Genomic DNA, 16,206 nt, shown 5'->3' with positions numbered 1-16,206 from the left:
GCTTAAATAGGAACACCGCTGAACTCTGACACTGGCTGCAGTGATTCATCCTACGGCTTACATGTTTTAAACTTAAAGCTCCATGTCTGCTGACATCAGTGCTTCTGTTACTCACCCCTGGCAGCTGTGGACATCAGGATCGTCTCCAGCAGCAGGCAAATCCAGAGAAGCTCCATTTTCTTTCAACGAGGAAGACAAATGCTTGCCCGCTTTGACCTGAGGGAGAATTGAATGATGACGGAGTGGCAATGCTGAGCTATGATTTACCACATCAAGTGTCTTTTCTTGTCGATAACTACTCTGTGAAATCGTTAAAATTGCTGATTGTCCCTCTTCTTTAAAAACCACATTCATTATTTCCCCATCTGTTGGGCTTTTGCTAATTAGTTGCTGCCAATTGAATCAAAAGACTTTTTCTAAATGTCTTGATTCGCCTCAGAACAAAATGTATAACAAAGTGAAATGTTCATCTTTAACCAGACACGAGTATAAATCTGTCTGAAGATTTTCTGGAAGTCAAACTACTTTCCCTTGTGGATTTATTTTGTCCACCTGTCTGTGTGTCTCTTCTTACAGTGGTTTTAATGTTTCTGCCTCATAAATTCTTCCCCAAACCTTATGAGATCTTATTTCAGGACCTCGCATGCTTTATCTCTGATCGCTGTCTGTCATCCTCGGACCTGCAGCACGTTTCACAGCGCAGGATAACCCATTTTGGCAATGAATGATGATCAAAATCAGGTGTCTTATTTTACAGAAATGTTTTACTATAGCTACCGATTAAAGAAAAAAAAAAGGGTATCTGCAAATAAAAGATTGAAGCATTACTGAAAGCCTGCAACATGCGACTGTTTACATTGGAATGATCTCAGACAAAGGTTTCTATCTTTACTTTATGTATTTCTAATTTAAATGCCTTAAAAAGACATTTTTTAAATATAAAACCCATGTAGTGCCACTATGTTTTACTTTAGACAACTGTGGATTGTAACTCCGTTATCTAGAGCCAAAAAGCCTTTATAATCCAAAACAACGTCGTTATATGTAGATTACAGTCACAATATATTCAGTTTGACAAAAATAAAAAATAAATAAGCAACAAATAAAATAAAAAAAGATAAATACATTATAGATAAATGCAAGTTTACTGTGAAGTTACTGTCGTTAACTTTTAAAATGTTAAAGTCCAACTTACTGTAAAAGTCCCAGCAGTGTTGAAGAATCCTTAGTATGCAGTATTACAAGCTGGTTATCTGCACGCAGTGTTTACCACGCCGTTATTCCCAAAAAAAGTTCCCAAAAGTTTCTATACCCTACTCAACTTCAATTTCACACAAACATACACGCACACACTACCACGGCAACTTGGATGAAAGGGATACAAACAGTTCTAACAATGATAATAATAATAAAAAAAAAAAATATGAGAGCCTATGTAGTAAAAAAAAAGGTTAAAATAAAGCAGATCAGTCCAACACGTGAGGACTCTAATGGTATCTGTAGTATTTCTGAATGACAGCGCGCATGTAAAGCGCTCGCCGGAGCGCTGGAAGAGGACCGGGATAAAAGACAAAAGAGAGAACAATAGGGAAAAAGTCGCAGCTACATCCTTGTCACGTTACCTCACTGCTCGTACAGGTAGATTAATAATTACAAAAACCTGAATTCTACATCCAAATTGCCTCCAGCAGCAGTTCACCGTCTAAATTCCAGCCGCAGGCGAGAAAACAAAACTGCATCGACGGACCAGCCCAGCGCGGAACTCTCAGCCAATCACAGGCCAGGCCAATCAGGGGGCGGACCAATCACCGACCAGCAAGGTGCCGGACACATTTGGAGCGGTTTGGGTGATGATGAGCAGGAAGAGATTATTATTATTAATTATTATCACCATTATTAATAATTCCATGCATACAAAATATTTGGAAACAGTGTTTCCAAAGGAATTAGGAACAACAGGAGTCTCTTATATTTTTAACAACTTGTGCTTTTTATTATTTTACCTATTTTCTTATCATTTTATTTCATTTATTTGTTATTTAAGCGTACTCTTAAATCAGCAATTTGTGCTTTTTATTATTTTACCTTCTTTTCTCATAATTTAATTGAATTTTATTTGTTATTTACTGTCTAATTATGTCTTGCCGCTTTTAATGTCGATGTAAAGCACTTTGACTTACCTTGTGTTGAATTGTGCTATATAAATAAACTTGCCTTGCCTTACCTTGAACAACATTTCCATTTAAAATCGTGACATTCATTCAACAGTCTTTCCAATATCATCATCATTGTCATACTCATCATCATCATTGATAGTTTTATGTTTTTTATGATAGAATTGAACATTTTATTAGCATATTAATAGACTAAATAAATGACTTATATTCTATCACATATTAAAGAACTGCGTGTACATGTGGCGATCACCGTAGAAAAGCAAAGCGGGTCTACACCGCCACCTTGTGGCGATTAGGGTATATTGCATTAAGATAGCCCACAAAGATCTCGCGCTGTAGGTTCTCACATAGCCAGTCCACAGACATCTTAATGTACGGTAAGTGAGCCATATAAATATTTTAATCAGCAACAGTATTAATTAAATATATAAAGTACACATGCTTGAAATATTTGAATGAATTAATGAATGAATTAATGAATTTTTATTTCTAACATGCATATAAAATGAAAGCAAAAATAATAATAAAAAGATAAACATTTACATCTTCATATAAACATATGTTCGAAAAAAAGGAGTAGGAAGAAGTGTACACTTTTTCCTACTTCCTACCCCTTTATAACACTATGGATTTAAATTATTGCTATTACAGTATTATATCTACATCATATCCATATAAATATAATCTATATAAATACTCTGTAAACATGCCTATTATTACATAATTATCCATATAAGTATATAGACAATATAAATATTACATAAATGTTATATCAATATCTAGAAAATACAACTATTATATAGATCTATATAAATATACACTATATAAACTACATAAATATCCCTACAAATATATACCCAATAAATATATAACATACATTACATAATTTCAACTATCCCTCTCAACAGATAATATATACTACATAAATATCTAAACATATCTTAAGCAAGTATAATATACCATTTTTATTTGCAATACTTGGTGCATGTCCATTACCTTCAGCCCCGTAAACTTGCCTTGCAGACTTTTCTCCGAGTCTGAAGCTGCAAAACTGAGACAAGTCTCTCCAGTCAGCTAAAAAATGTTGTTTTTTTTATCTCAATAAATGCACTGTTTTTTTTTTTGTTTTTTTTTAAAGTGACATGTTTATTTTAGTGCTTATAGCCACACAAACCAATACGCTCTTTAAACTTTCTCTATAAATTATCACTGAGGGTTGGCAGGCTGCTCTTGGTCTACTCTTTCACCACAAGTTTTATGAAGATGATTGAATTATTCTTTTATTAGCATTATCTCCTATTTTAAAGACTATAAGTCTTCCAATATCGTTATCCTTTAAAGGCTTGATATTTTGCAGGGTTGTGGTAATGCAACCACACCAATTAAGAAAATTCAAAATAAATGTTTTGTTCCAGACCCTGGACTCAAGCAAAACAAATAATTATGATTTTATTATCCTTAACAGGTGACAAAAAGAATAAAACATTCATAACACTATTTTCCTTGATTTGATCCAACCTCTGACAACATACAGTTTTTTTTGTTGTCTTTTCTTGCATCATCTTCATCTTTTAAACACACAGGGGTTCGTTAACAGGGTCAAAAAGGGATTGAATGAGGTTGTTTGTGTCCACTTATTGTAGTCAATTTTTGCATTAGCGCAAGATGAGATTTGTTTGTTTGTTGTATTGCATTTAAAATTAGTTGGTTATTGTTTCATTCCTTCAATATTCAACAACTCGCCTAAGAAAAGCCCCCAAAAAGTACCTATGTGAACTCAGAACTTTTAAGTAACACATGAAAATAAGCTAAGCTGTTATTATTGAAATAAAGAAAGACAGTTCATGCCTGACTTGTTAGAAGTTACCAGGAGAAAACAACATCAAATCTAACACAGGGTTACAGGTCTCTGCTGGTGCGTATCCCAACTTAGAATCACCAGTTAACCTGAGATTGTTTAGATCAGTGATCTCCAATCTTTTTTCCTTGCAACCCCCCTACTTGTGTCTAAGACCAGCCAGGCCCCCCGACCCGTACGGACTAGCACCAAAATAGTCTTTAATTGAAAACATTAACATCAATTATGTTTTTTTGATACATTTCTCTTTGATTTACTCTGTATACATATGACTTTGTTCTTCTTCAATGTTACCAATGTATAAAATACGCACAAAAGGACATAAAAGGACATAAAAATATTTCTGAAAAATGTCTCTTTTAATATGAGACCAACATTTTTTAGCATTTTTCCATTAACAACCTGTCGGAGTAGATTAAATGTTGAGTAATGATATGATAATAAGGAATGAAATAATTTCCTGTGTTTGTCACCAGTGTATAAAAAACACAAAATATATTCAAGACATTCATAAATTATTCCTAACAATGTCTTATGAATGACTCATTCGCAAATAAAATTTTTACAACTGCATAGTTTCAAAGCAGACAAAGTTTTGCGCCCCCCCAGAGATCTCCTGCGCCTCCCCCCCAGGGGGGCCCGGACCCCAGGTTGGGAGACACTGGTTTAGATGACTGTGGGAGAAAGTCAGAGTGTTTAAGCAAATCTAAAACGAAAAAAAAGAAAAGAATCAAGGTGCCACAAAGACCCCGTCAGTCTTAAGGTCAATAAAATAACCAAACGCCCCTGGCTCATTTAAACCAGGTGTGTAGCTGAATCAGATGTACTTGAAGCAGGTGTGTTGGAGCAGTGACAGTGAGTGAAATTGTAATAATTGCTCGGGGGTCATGTTCTGGGTCTCTGGAAAGCGCCTAGAGACAACTTTTGTTGTATTAGACGCTATACAAATAAAATTGAATTGCATTGAATTGACCTTGAGGATCTGGACTGGGGAATTGTGATCTAGCGGAGAACCTGGCCAAAGCTCACCGGACCACTGCCACAGGATACAAAACATTACGTGAAGAAAAGAGAGGGAAAACATTTGAACAAGGACGGTAAATGAATATTGCTACCACTAGATGGCAGTAGAGGATTATATAAAAGGAATGGCATGCACGTTGGTTTTATAGTTGAATTTTGTTTGAAGCTGCCATTGAAAATTTGCGTTACTTTGCCCCGTTACCCATCAGAATTAAAAACCTGGACTTCGCTTTTTTTTAATTATTATTATCTATTTATTTATTTTCAAAACCCGGACTTAACTTAAATGAGAACTTTAAAATTAAAACTGATTTTAAAAAATTCAGACAGACCTGTTGTTGCCAGGATTTTGGTCGCCACAAAGCCCTCAAACCTCAAAGGTTTACTGTTTTGAGCCCCTGAGTTCAGGTTTCAGGTCCTATTCTTATATTTTAAAACAACAAGAACATCCTGTTACAGTTTGGAGATTTGTATTTATTCTCAGATCTTCCTGGCAGAAATAATACACAATGCTTCATGCTTAGTTGACAGAAAACTGCATGTTAAAACACACAGTTTCATCATTTAAGTATATTGGGTTCATGCAGCTGTCATTTAATTGCAAACTTCTGCTTTTAATAATAATAATAATAATAATAATGATAATGAATTTAACTTGTAACGCTCTTTACATTCAATGAATCTCAAAGTGCTACATTTAGACCATTATTCATTCATACACATTCTCTCCGGCTTTGTATATGTTTTTTTGTTGCACTGTAACTTCTGTTTCTTTCTACCTCGAAGAAACTCAACAGAAGCTATAACTCCCTTTGTTTTCACCTTTTTAGTGACCCAAAGATGTGGTCGGGCGGCAAGGTGCTAGTTTGTCAGAGAAGAGTATCATAACACAACATGTGCACAACATCAGCTGTCAGCAGGAGATTACGCACTAATATTACTGGATGCGCTGAGTCATGCTGAAACTCCCTGCAAGAGTAGCTGGGAATCACTCATTTCAAATTATGGAATGTTTTGTCGGATGACGTCTTTATATGAAATGGAAAAGGATTGAAAGAAAAGACAATAATAATCGAGGATTTTTATTCCCCTCAGACTTTCTGCGCAGTAACTGTGTGCATATTTGTACGAAATGTTTGCAATATGTGTATTTGAGTGGGAATGATTTGGACTTTGTAGAAATTGGAAAAAAAATGCAGTTGATGTTTAGTTGTTGTGTGCAGCTGAGCAGGAACACGTTTACATGTTAAAAGTTATTCGGGAGTATTAACTTAAACCTAAATGTTGCCTGTCAAATAATCTTGTCACCGACTTGATTCCCCAGAACATGGTGTTTTGTGGACTGTTTGCCAAGCAAATATAGCGACACAAATCATCTTAGAATGAAACTGCAGCAAAATAGTGTGAGTCTGTATCTAACAACAAATAGTGTTTTTGTTTTTTACTGTAGGTCAGCATGAAGAAAACCTGCAAATACAGCCTTCCAATTGAGTTAAAGCAGTAGTTAGGACAGGGTTGTTTTCATTATTAGGTTTTACTGGGCTTCAGCCAGTGTAAAAAGCCGTTTATATTCTGCAGGCGCAGCAAAATGTCACATTCAATCTGTGCACTTTGTTTTCAAAAGGTCATAATTAGCTAGCAGTTTTGAAACAATTACGGCCAAAGTGCACCAATTTCCCTCTGAAGCAAAACATAGAATTATTCATGAAAAGAGTAAAAAACGGAACCGTGAGCATGTGTGAAACGCTGCTGGTCTGGTGCTATTCCATGCCTACTGCTTTGGTCAAGAATCAGATGCTTTTGTCTCTGCATCAAACTCTAAATGCGGCATAGAGCGATCGGCCTGGGTGAATTATTTACTTATTTTTTGTCATTTAAGCAGTTGAACACCTCCTAGATGTAGGAGCAGCTGAGAATAATTACAGTTTACTAGCCAGGTTGGAGAGGGTTTGGTGATAGAAGGGCACACAAGCGCTCACTCGAGGGAAATTAAGCAGCAGCTGCTGAGAATCAGGGAAGTCTAATTGAGTTACTGTCCCCAAATCTGCCCCAGTTTGTCTGCCCATTCAAATATGTGGAGGGGCAATGAAATGAGTGGCAATATGTGCTTCTGGCAAAGTCACCTTTCAGATTGGATAAAGAGGTTTAGCTCACAGAGGAACTGTTGAACTTAGATCCCGAATACCCCCTTACAAGCTTAACGACTGTCTTTTTCTATTTCCAGAGTAAAATACCTGGAGACACACAGCGCGATAAAAGTGCTGGAACGCATATGTAAGATTGAAAAGCATCCAAGACAAAAAGAAAAATATATGACATAAAAGCAGTGTTGTCTTCTCTGCCATCATGAAGAGTGGGATAAATGAGAATGTTGTTGTTGCTAAGGCAGCCGGACCAGTTGCTATGCAGCAGTTTTAGGTATCGTAGGAAATGGCTCTGGTTAAAGATTAAAAGAAGAGTGGGGAAAGAAGGCAAGTGGCCACAAGGCTTCAAGTGGGCACTGGTGTATTTCTGTGCTTGCAATGTATTTTCATTTTGCACATCTGTTGTGAAAGACGTGATTTCTTAAGAGCTGTGTGCAGATGGTGAAGCCTGAGAATGTTTACGTGGATACTATATATAGTACTTTACATATTTGTCTGCATCTACCTCTGGCTGTTTATGCACATATGCATAACGGTGCATGTGTGTGTTTGTGTGGGTCTGTGTGTAGTTTGTTGTATGGCGGTCTCACCTCAAACCTGAACCCAGTGTAGCCGCTGGGAGGGTTGGGCATTTATGAAGGAATTCTGTAATTTTCAAAACTGTGGTTTGAGTTTCACTCTTTTTAACAAGCTGGTTTGGGCGCTGATAATGGAAAACGGCTGCACAGGGAGAGAAGGGGGGTGGGGGTGGGGGGGATTGAGCGGGAGAGAAACTTCTGGCAGATTTCTGATTCACTTCCCATTTCATAATATATGTTTTGCAGTTTTCTCTTTGGGGACTCCTTGGGTTATCATTTCTGGAGTATTTAGACTGGAGGAAAGGGGAAAAAGTTGGAAAAACAGACAAAGAGAGCACATAATTCACTCCATGAGCAAAACGCATCAAGTTCACTCTCCCTCAAAAACATGGCATCAGTCTTAATCTCACAGACTAATGTCCAGGAGATTTGCATGAAACCCAACATAATACATTCCGTTAAATTAATAATCCACAAAAAACTCATTTGCATGAATCTCTTGTATGGAGAGGCGATGAAAAATGAAATGTTTATTACAGACGAGTTCATCTGCTGATACATTTTGCTTCTTGGAGCAGAAGTGAACAGGTTTACTCCGACAGCAAAAGCCCAGATGTTTCAGTTCGTGATGGTCAGATCTGTTGTCTCTGGCAGATCAAGGAAACCTGTTAGAAACCGTCCTGTGTTGAAAGCAGTTGTCTTAAGTTGTCTCTAACTTTGAATTCATAGAAAATATCATGAACACGGATTCTGGGTGACCTCGGCAGTCTGCAGAATGGAATAACATTTAAATCCAACCTGCTCACAGCTTTGTGAATAATCAGACTCAGACACAGCTGTCATCGGACTTAATGTGCCATTTAATAAACAGTACACTGCTGCTTTGCCTTTTGAATAATGATTTGAATGATCGTCCACTGCCTTCGTCTTTTGTTGACTATTTTTGCAACACCAGTCGTGGCAGTTGCAAGAATTTGTCCAAGACTAGAGATTTCTTCTTGTCCTTATTCTTATTCTTGTTCATCGTCTCACAGGACCAAGTGCCTGTAGCTTCCCGAATGACGCTCAAGCTTCGTTGCAGTTCCTCGTCTGCAAAAGCGAGTAACTCTCCATCGACTCTCATTATAATGTCCAACTTTAGAGCAGAAATAGTCAAGTCAAGTCAAGTCAAGTCAACTTTATTTATAAAGCACTTTAAAAACACCAACATGGTCCAAAGTGCTGGACAGGCGAATGGAAAACGAAGACAAAAAAGACCCTAAAACACAAGACACGTAAATAAAACAATCATGACAAGTTAAGTGAATAAAAAAGGATAGAATAGAAGATAAATAAACATATTTAAAGCCTGGTTCAAAAAGACATTTTGGTCTCAAGTGTTTCATTTCACACCCATGAAAACTCAGGGTGTCTGTTTGTGTGTGTGTGTGTGTGTGTGTGTGTGTGTGTGTGTGTGTGTGTGTGTGTGTGTGTGTGTGTGTGTGTGTGTGTGTGTAACCTCGCCAGGAGAGTTTATATCAAGCAATAGAAGAAAAACATTTATTTCCAACATGATTGACAGTTGGCTCAGCTAATGGCGAGCCGTTATAACTTCCTCATCTGTCATACCAGCCATTTTCATTAACCCAGCGTTGGCTAACCACGATGGACATCTTAAATTTCACCGTCAAGTCAACATATTAAACGGTATTTCACCCTGTAAACGTCTGACGGCAGCTTTGCAGATATTTCAGCAGGCTTCGACTGAAGGAGCTGGGAGCAAAGCTAACTTTGACATTTGGTGGGCGTGTTCATCGACTTGCTGAGCAACATGGCCGCGGAAACCAAGGGGTCACGTGACCGAAAGCTTCTTCCATTGTTTTATACAGTCTATGGCCAGAATGAGACTGTATGAGAGTTATGCTTAATAAAAGGAAGGAAAAAGGAAACACTGCAGCAATACCTTTAATTACAATAACCCAGAGAGTCTACAGGGCATCAGGGATCACTGCAAATGAACTAAAGTCAAATATGTTTTTGTGTCTTTTAATAACAATTTTAGAACAACAGTTCATTGTTTTCATGAAGGAATTCAAACAGTTTTATTAAAAAGAAAGCACATAATCTGTTCTCGATTGATAACTATTTGGGTGTCTGAAGTCATTTTCAACTCGAAAAAATCACATAACGCGGTTTCCCCACTTTTATTTGCGGTTGCCTTGATGAGAAAAGGCCGTTTGTCAGTGAACTGTTTCCGATAAGCAGCTGGCTCCGACATCACAGCCAGAGCTCAGAAACAGTCATATCATTTACTTACGTTAACAAATAAACAAGTGAATAATGCTCAACAATTACTCTGTTAAATCTTTTTTTTTAAAGGCAGCATTTCTGTTTACTTGGTAATCTACCTTTCTGGGGAATGATGCAAAATGCAGATGTCAGGGGTGGATGAACATCAGCCTTTCCCACTTGGAAATGTGACTTCGGGTGGAGTTTTATTTTAGTTCTCCCAGTTGGTGAGTGAGAAGTCCCCGGTTATTATCAAATGCAACATTTGACATGCCTGAACCATGAGGCAAGTTACACAGGAGAACTGATATGTTAGCTGGACGGAGCAGCGTCCGTCATCACGCCGGCCTCAGGTTGGATGCTGGACAGCGTCCTCCTTCCACCAGGAGAGGAAGGAAAGGTAGCAGGATTGTAATCAGGGACTGTATTTGTCTTCTACCCTCTCGTCAGTCGTGTTAAAGGGCACATACTAAAGGGATGAAGGATGTATCCGTCCTGCCCACAGCTATAACCATCTGACTCTCTGAAGGAACTCAAATAATGACACTTACTGAAACATAATGTCCTTCAGGGATTAATTGAAACGGAATGTGACAAACATGACATTCTTTACAATCACTGCAAAACAAAATGACCAGGAGACAGCTAAGGGCTTTTTTTCTTTTTTTTTTGTAGCCTCACCGTGGACCATATCTCCCAGTTTCTCCCGGTGAATTATAGGAGCAGTACAATGTGTCCTCCCCTTGTTTCTTTTTAGTTTTTTTTTTTTTACAGTCTATGGTCCTCCAGAGACATTGATCCTCCCGAGTTAGCAGAAAGTTGCTCAGGACATCATTATTTAATCTTTCGATAGGTAAAAAAAACGACTCCCTCCTTTATTTGCCTAATGCCGAGATGTCGATTCAATCAAAACTTGAGGAGTCATTTCTCAACCTGTGAGAGGAGCTTATAAAATAAATCCTCTACAGAGCAGCTTTTACAGCTTCATCTCGACACCACAATGTTTGACAAAAGTCTTAAAGTTTTACCTGAAAAGGACTTTTTATAGTAACTTTTTGAGTTTTAACTTCTTTCTTCCAATTTTTCTTGTCAGTTAAATTGTACCACTCATTTGTTTGAATTCTTTTACAAATACTGGCATGCAACCTGTAACTGGAGATGTCTCCTGCTGCTGCAACAAATTCACCATTATGGATCGCCTTCTACCACAACAGACAAATAACAATGACTATTGTGGCAATAGCCATATTAGAAGAAATGCCCACTTTACAGAAGGCGAACAGCTTGTTGGAAGCGATCGTTGTATTTCAAGCAGAACCTCTATTTCCACATCTGGATGCCAGGTAGCTCAACCACAGTATACAACTCCACCTTTACACGCAAATATACACACTGGTCCAAGCGGCTGAGGGGGCCTGTTAAGTTAACAGGGGATATTTAGCCCCCAGACTGGGAAAATAAAAATTGTAATGTAATGGAGGCAGCTGTAAAAGCACAGAATGGTACAAAGTAGATTACAACAAGACTTTGCCTAACTGATTGTGAGTGTAACTTAAACTGAGTCTGGACAGATCCAGCGTCAGGAGGCGATGCAGGATGAAACCAGACTGTTACAGGAGGTGATAAGATTCCCTGATGATTGTGACATGATGAGTTGTTATGGACTTAAAGATCCTCTTGGATTGCTCTTTTTCTTAATTACTTTCATGATTTACTTTTATATAGTTTTTCACTTACAAGTAAAGACTTGTATATGCTATCTTGCTGATCAACAAGAAGGATTTTTACACCACCCTTAGTAGAGCAGAGATTTTATAACCCCTGAGAAGCAACATTTCAGAAATGTAGTCTCCTGTTTATCTAAAAATGCACACATTTCAAAAGAAAAGTAAAAATGACAGCTCAGAGAGGCAGAGCGTGCAGAGTTCACAGGTCCCATCTCTCCTCAACATTTTTTTTTTTTTTTTTTTTTATTGATCTTTTTAGAAAAAAAAACAACATACAATGACAACATGGACACAAATAATCAAAAATACGAATTATGCATTATACATTGTCCCTTTTTTTTATAAACACACAGAACTAAGAACAGAGTCTCTGTAGAGTTAAATAAAAAATGATGAGCAACAAATGAACAATGGAGGAGAGTAATGGATGAGCAAATGCGGCATACAAAAACAAATGCAGTGATAAATGCAAATGCCCATCACTAATATCCCATTAACTGGAAATAATTAAAAAAAAGCATAAAATGCAGCATAAATAACAATAATCAAAACAAATAAATAAATTAAAGAAATGAAAAGAAAATTAAGGTAAGGGGGAGGGATCAGATCTCTCCTCAACATTTACAGAAGCAGCAGAGACATAGTTACCGTAGTCCTGATATGAGTTTTATAAAATAGTTTAAGTATGTGAAATGTATAATATATGTTGCTTTCTTTCAAACTCTTATTATAAGTAATAGTGCAAGAGATTTCTGTGTCGCTTTATGCGTTTGACTTCTTCTTAACTATCCGAGTGACTCCGTCACATTTATGATCACCCGGGGTGAAGCTGAGTCCAGCATGCAGGGGGCGAGGAGCAGCTCTGGTTGCACATAGAGTTCAATATTTTTACACGCCATTTGTGCCTGTGTGGGCCGCTGGAGCTGCAGCTCGTGGTAGTAAGTCCAGGGCTGCTGTTAGTACTCCGTGTGTGTACGTACGCGTGGATTCTCACATCCTGTTTGCTGCATTTCCCTCCACTTTGTACTGTGACTTTTTGTTAAATTAAAGTTTTCATAACAGCTATATTATTAAGTCCATTTCTCATTCCCCACACTCTGAGGTAATGTGAAGTAAAGAGGGTTTTTATGAGCGCTTAACACGAATGTTACACTGTTGCTGCAGTCATGAGCTCATGTTCTGAACCCCCTACTACTTTTCACACTCGGCCCGTATATATCACTTTTCCCTCGACTCCCTCTGTGCTCTTGAAGGTGTTGAACTTTGTCACAACCTTTGGCTGTATCACTTTGTGGCGATGACATAGCGTAGTTTTGTTTATTGTCCAAAATGTATTCATAGCCTCATGGATTTTCTTCTGTTTCCCACAGGATGACTTGTGGTTTCAGAAATTTAAGGTACTTTCTCACTGAAATTTGCAACACTTAACTGCCTGCTTCCTTCCTATTAATGATTTTAACTCCTCTAATGCTGTGTCTATTTGGTATTTATCATCATTATGTCAGGATTCCACTTCCACCATGGGAAGACTGGTCAGAATCTTGCCATGTTTAGTTTTTGGTATTCACACCAAGAGCTTTTATTAACTTTTTCTTCAACCAAACTATTGCCATCAGCTTCTTGTGTTGAACAGTCTTTATGAGCACATTTAAAGAAGTGTGCTTGGTCAGAGTTTTATTGTTTTTTCACGTGAAATAAAGAACCACGGGCAAACACGTTCTGACATTTTTCTTAGCTCATTCGGTGCAGCAGTATCAGGACTTTAATGACCTTGTCCACCACGGTTAGCACGCGGTAAATTCTTCTTTATCTTGTTTCGTGCTTTTTTTCCACCCTGACCGAAAAGTCACACGCCCAGGCGAAGACCTGGAGTTACCTCATGCTTATTCACCTGTAAATCACGGCCCCGGGTCGACGTTATCAAGCAGACTTAACAGGCTGTATTTATTGGCTGTGAGCGCTCCTAAGGGTCGGCAGGAATTCCTCAGAATTACTGCAGGTATGACTTACAGCTTATTACTGCACACGCACGCTTCGGAGTTCACACATGAAAGTCAATGAATGTAGCTGAAATCACACACAAATGCCCGCTCAGAGTGCTATTAATTTTTATATTGTTTACCGTTTCTGAAGGAAAAACTGGGCAAGGCAAGTGTATTTAGCACATTTCAGCAACAGGGCAATTCAAGATTGAGTTATAGTGCAGTGGCATAATAAAGAAAAGTTAGATTTAAGCTAAGGGGGCTGAATTTAGTCAAAGGCAGCTGTAAACGAATGAGTTTTTAACCTTGATTCTGGGGGTTTAGGGTTTAAGAAGGTATTTAACTGTTGAAACGCAGATTTTCCAATAACTTTACTGATGAACAGAATATTTGAGATGTAATCTTGCATTAGCAACTTGCCCAGATTAATCTGGGAAAATGGCATAGTTGCAAGTTTCAATTATAGTATTCTTTTTCAACAATGGTTTGGTAACTGCTGTTTTCAATGTCTGGAGGAAAACCCCCGACAAGTGAGTTTATTATTAGGATCAGATCAGATGCTACCACAGGTAAAACCTTCTTGAAGAAAGTTGTGGGTAAAATACAAAGATAGCAGGGAGAATGAGTTTAGCTAATTCCTAATATCCTCCAGGTTTTGTAGTTGATTGGAAGCAACCCTATTGAAGCCCAGCAACCCTAAAATTTAGGAGATTTTTATTTTAAATGTTTTGTTGTATGTCTATGTTTAATAAGCTGACGAAATGTCAAATCCGTATATGCAGGGGCGGAGCAGGGGTCCCAGCCCAGGGGGGGCGAAGCATTCTTGATGGGCCCTTTTGGCCTAAACATCCCCGTTAAAACATAATCGCAAAAAAAAAAACGGTCAGAACCATTCAAATGAGGTTTCAGCACCATGGATTTTGCCAGTCATTATGTCAAACCTTTCTCAAGCTGAGATTTTTGTAAAATCTCTGCTTGAGAAAGGTCCTGTGGACCGAAACGTTGTTTGTTTGCTTTATTAAAGTCTTTTGCAAGTGACTTGACAGTGTGCGGGAGACCCCTTTTTTCCTTTGTTCAAACCTAATTATAAGCCAAATGCAGACTTTAAGATATAGGTATCATCAACCTGGAGATAAAAATCAAATGACATCCAGTGATGTCGGATTCAATACAGCCGAGTAGCACAATTCAGACACACGTGTTCAACCTACACGACAACAGTTTACAATGTGTGACGACATGTATTTAACACAATGACCGAGCGACACAGCGGTCAAACAGCAACAAACAATATAGGAAAGGCCATATATTCAGCATCATGACAATGTTATCAGAAATAATTAATATTATGATGGTTTTTTCCAGAGGGGGGCAGAGAACCACAACAAAAAATATTATACACATTGAACGATCCAAAATGCAAAAACTTTCTTTTTAAAACTTTTTCAAATCCTAACTGTAAAAGAGGTGATGGAATATAATCCAGACTATAATCCAAATCTCCCCAGGTTGTCCGGCCAGAACAGATGATAGAAGCCGTCAGTTACACTCATGCCACTCTTTATTTATGGGTTCCATGAGTTTATGGTTTCTACAAATGAGAAGGAAATGACCATACACTAGTCAAATAAACAATAAAGGGCATGCAATTTAACAATGCGGAAATCCAATGTAAACAAATGAAATATACCAAGATGGTGTAAGATTGATCAAAATGCCAGTCTCAGTGAATTAGAAAGAAACTACAAATGTTATGGTCAATTCTCGCCAAATAGAGTAAATTCCAATTGTCCCTGAACGCACCAGTGGATATGGGGAAATAATCGGGAGTTTCAGAATTCCGACGGTCCCTAAATGTATCAACGGCGAATCACGGCGAAACGGCTAAATTCGATGTAATTCAGAACAATTACCCATTCACAGCGGTACTACCTAATGGTTTTCTACCTTTGTAGAGCTACAATTTGTAGCTGTTTAACTGTTTTATTCCAGCATAGCCCACATCCTTTCCCCCCAAGTGGTCCTTGTTTCTTGCCAGGTCGTCATTGTAAATAAGAATGTGTCCTTAATGACCTGCCAGGTATATGAATATCAAATAAAGCGATAGAATTATTATTTTTTTCTCTTTATCGCATAATGTTGACAAAGTGTAATGCAATTCATGTCATGGGTAGTGTATTTTGAAGGATCAAATACTCAACATCCCATATTATCAATTTTACATCGTACAAGAAATGATGGGCGTGGCAATCAAACGTTGAAAATCCACTGTGCGCATGCGCAGAACCACAAAGTAGTATTTCTCGACGGGGAGCAAGGATTGGCAGAACACCCCCTCTGCCCCCCCGCCTGCTCCGCTAGTGAGTATATGGTTTAAACGCAATATTTTAACAACAAAGTACAGCCCCCCCCATGTTGTGATAATGGTTTGCCCCCCCCACCTTCCCCT

At 38.0% G+C, this 16,206-nt stretch overlaps 1 protein-coding gene across 1 annotated transcript in view; it reads right to left on the bottom strand.

Moving 5' to 3' along the window:
- The window catches only part of fgfrl1a (fibroblast growth factor receptor like 1a), an 87,978-nt gene extending 86,271 nt beyond the window's left edge, over window positions 1-1,707 (bottom strand). The window contains exons 1-2 of the mRNA XM_061724859.1: window positions 1,196-1,707; window positions 116-216 (exon numbers count right to left, since the gene is read on the bottom strand). Coding sequence (XP_061580843.1) covers window positions 116-176 — 61 coding nt within the window. The 5' untranslated portion in view covers window positions 177-216; window positions 1,196-1,707. The remainder of the gene's footprint in view (window positions 1-115; window positions 217-1,195) is intronic.
- Between the last annotated feature and the right edge of the window lie 14,499 nt (window positions 1,708-16,206).

The sequence above is a fragment of the Cololabis saira genome, chromosome 7 (assembly GCF_033807715.1).
Source record: "Cololabis saira isolate AMF1-May2022 chromosome 7, fColSai1.1, whole genome shotgun sequence".
NCBI classification, from domain to species: Eukaryota; Metazoa; Chordata; class Actinopteri; order Beloniformes; family Belonidae; genus Cololabis; species Cololabis saira.
This window is presented reverse-complemented; position numbering and strand designations above follow the sequence as displayed.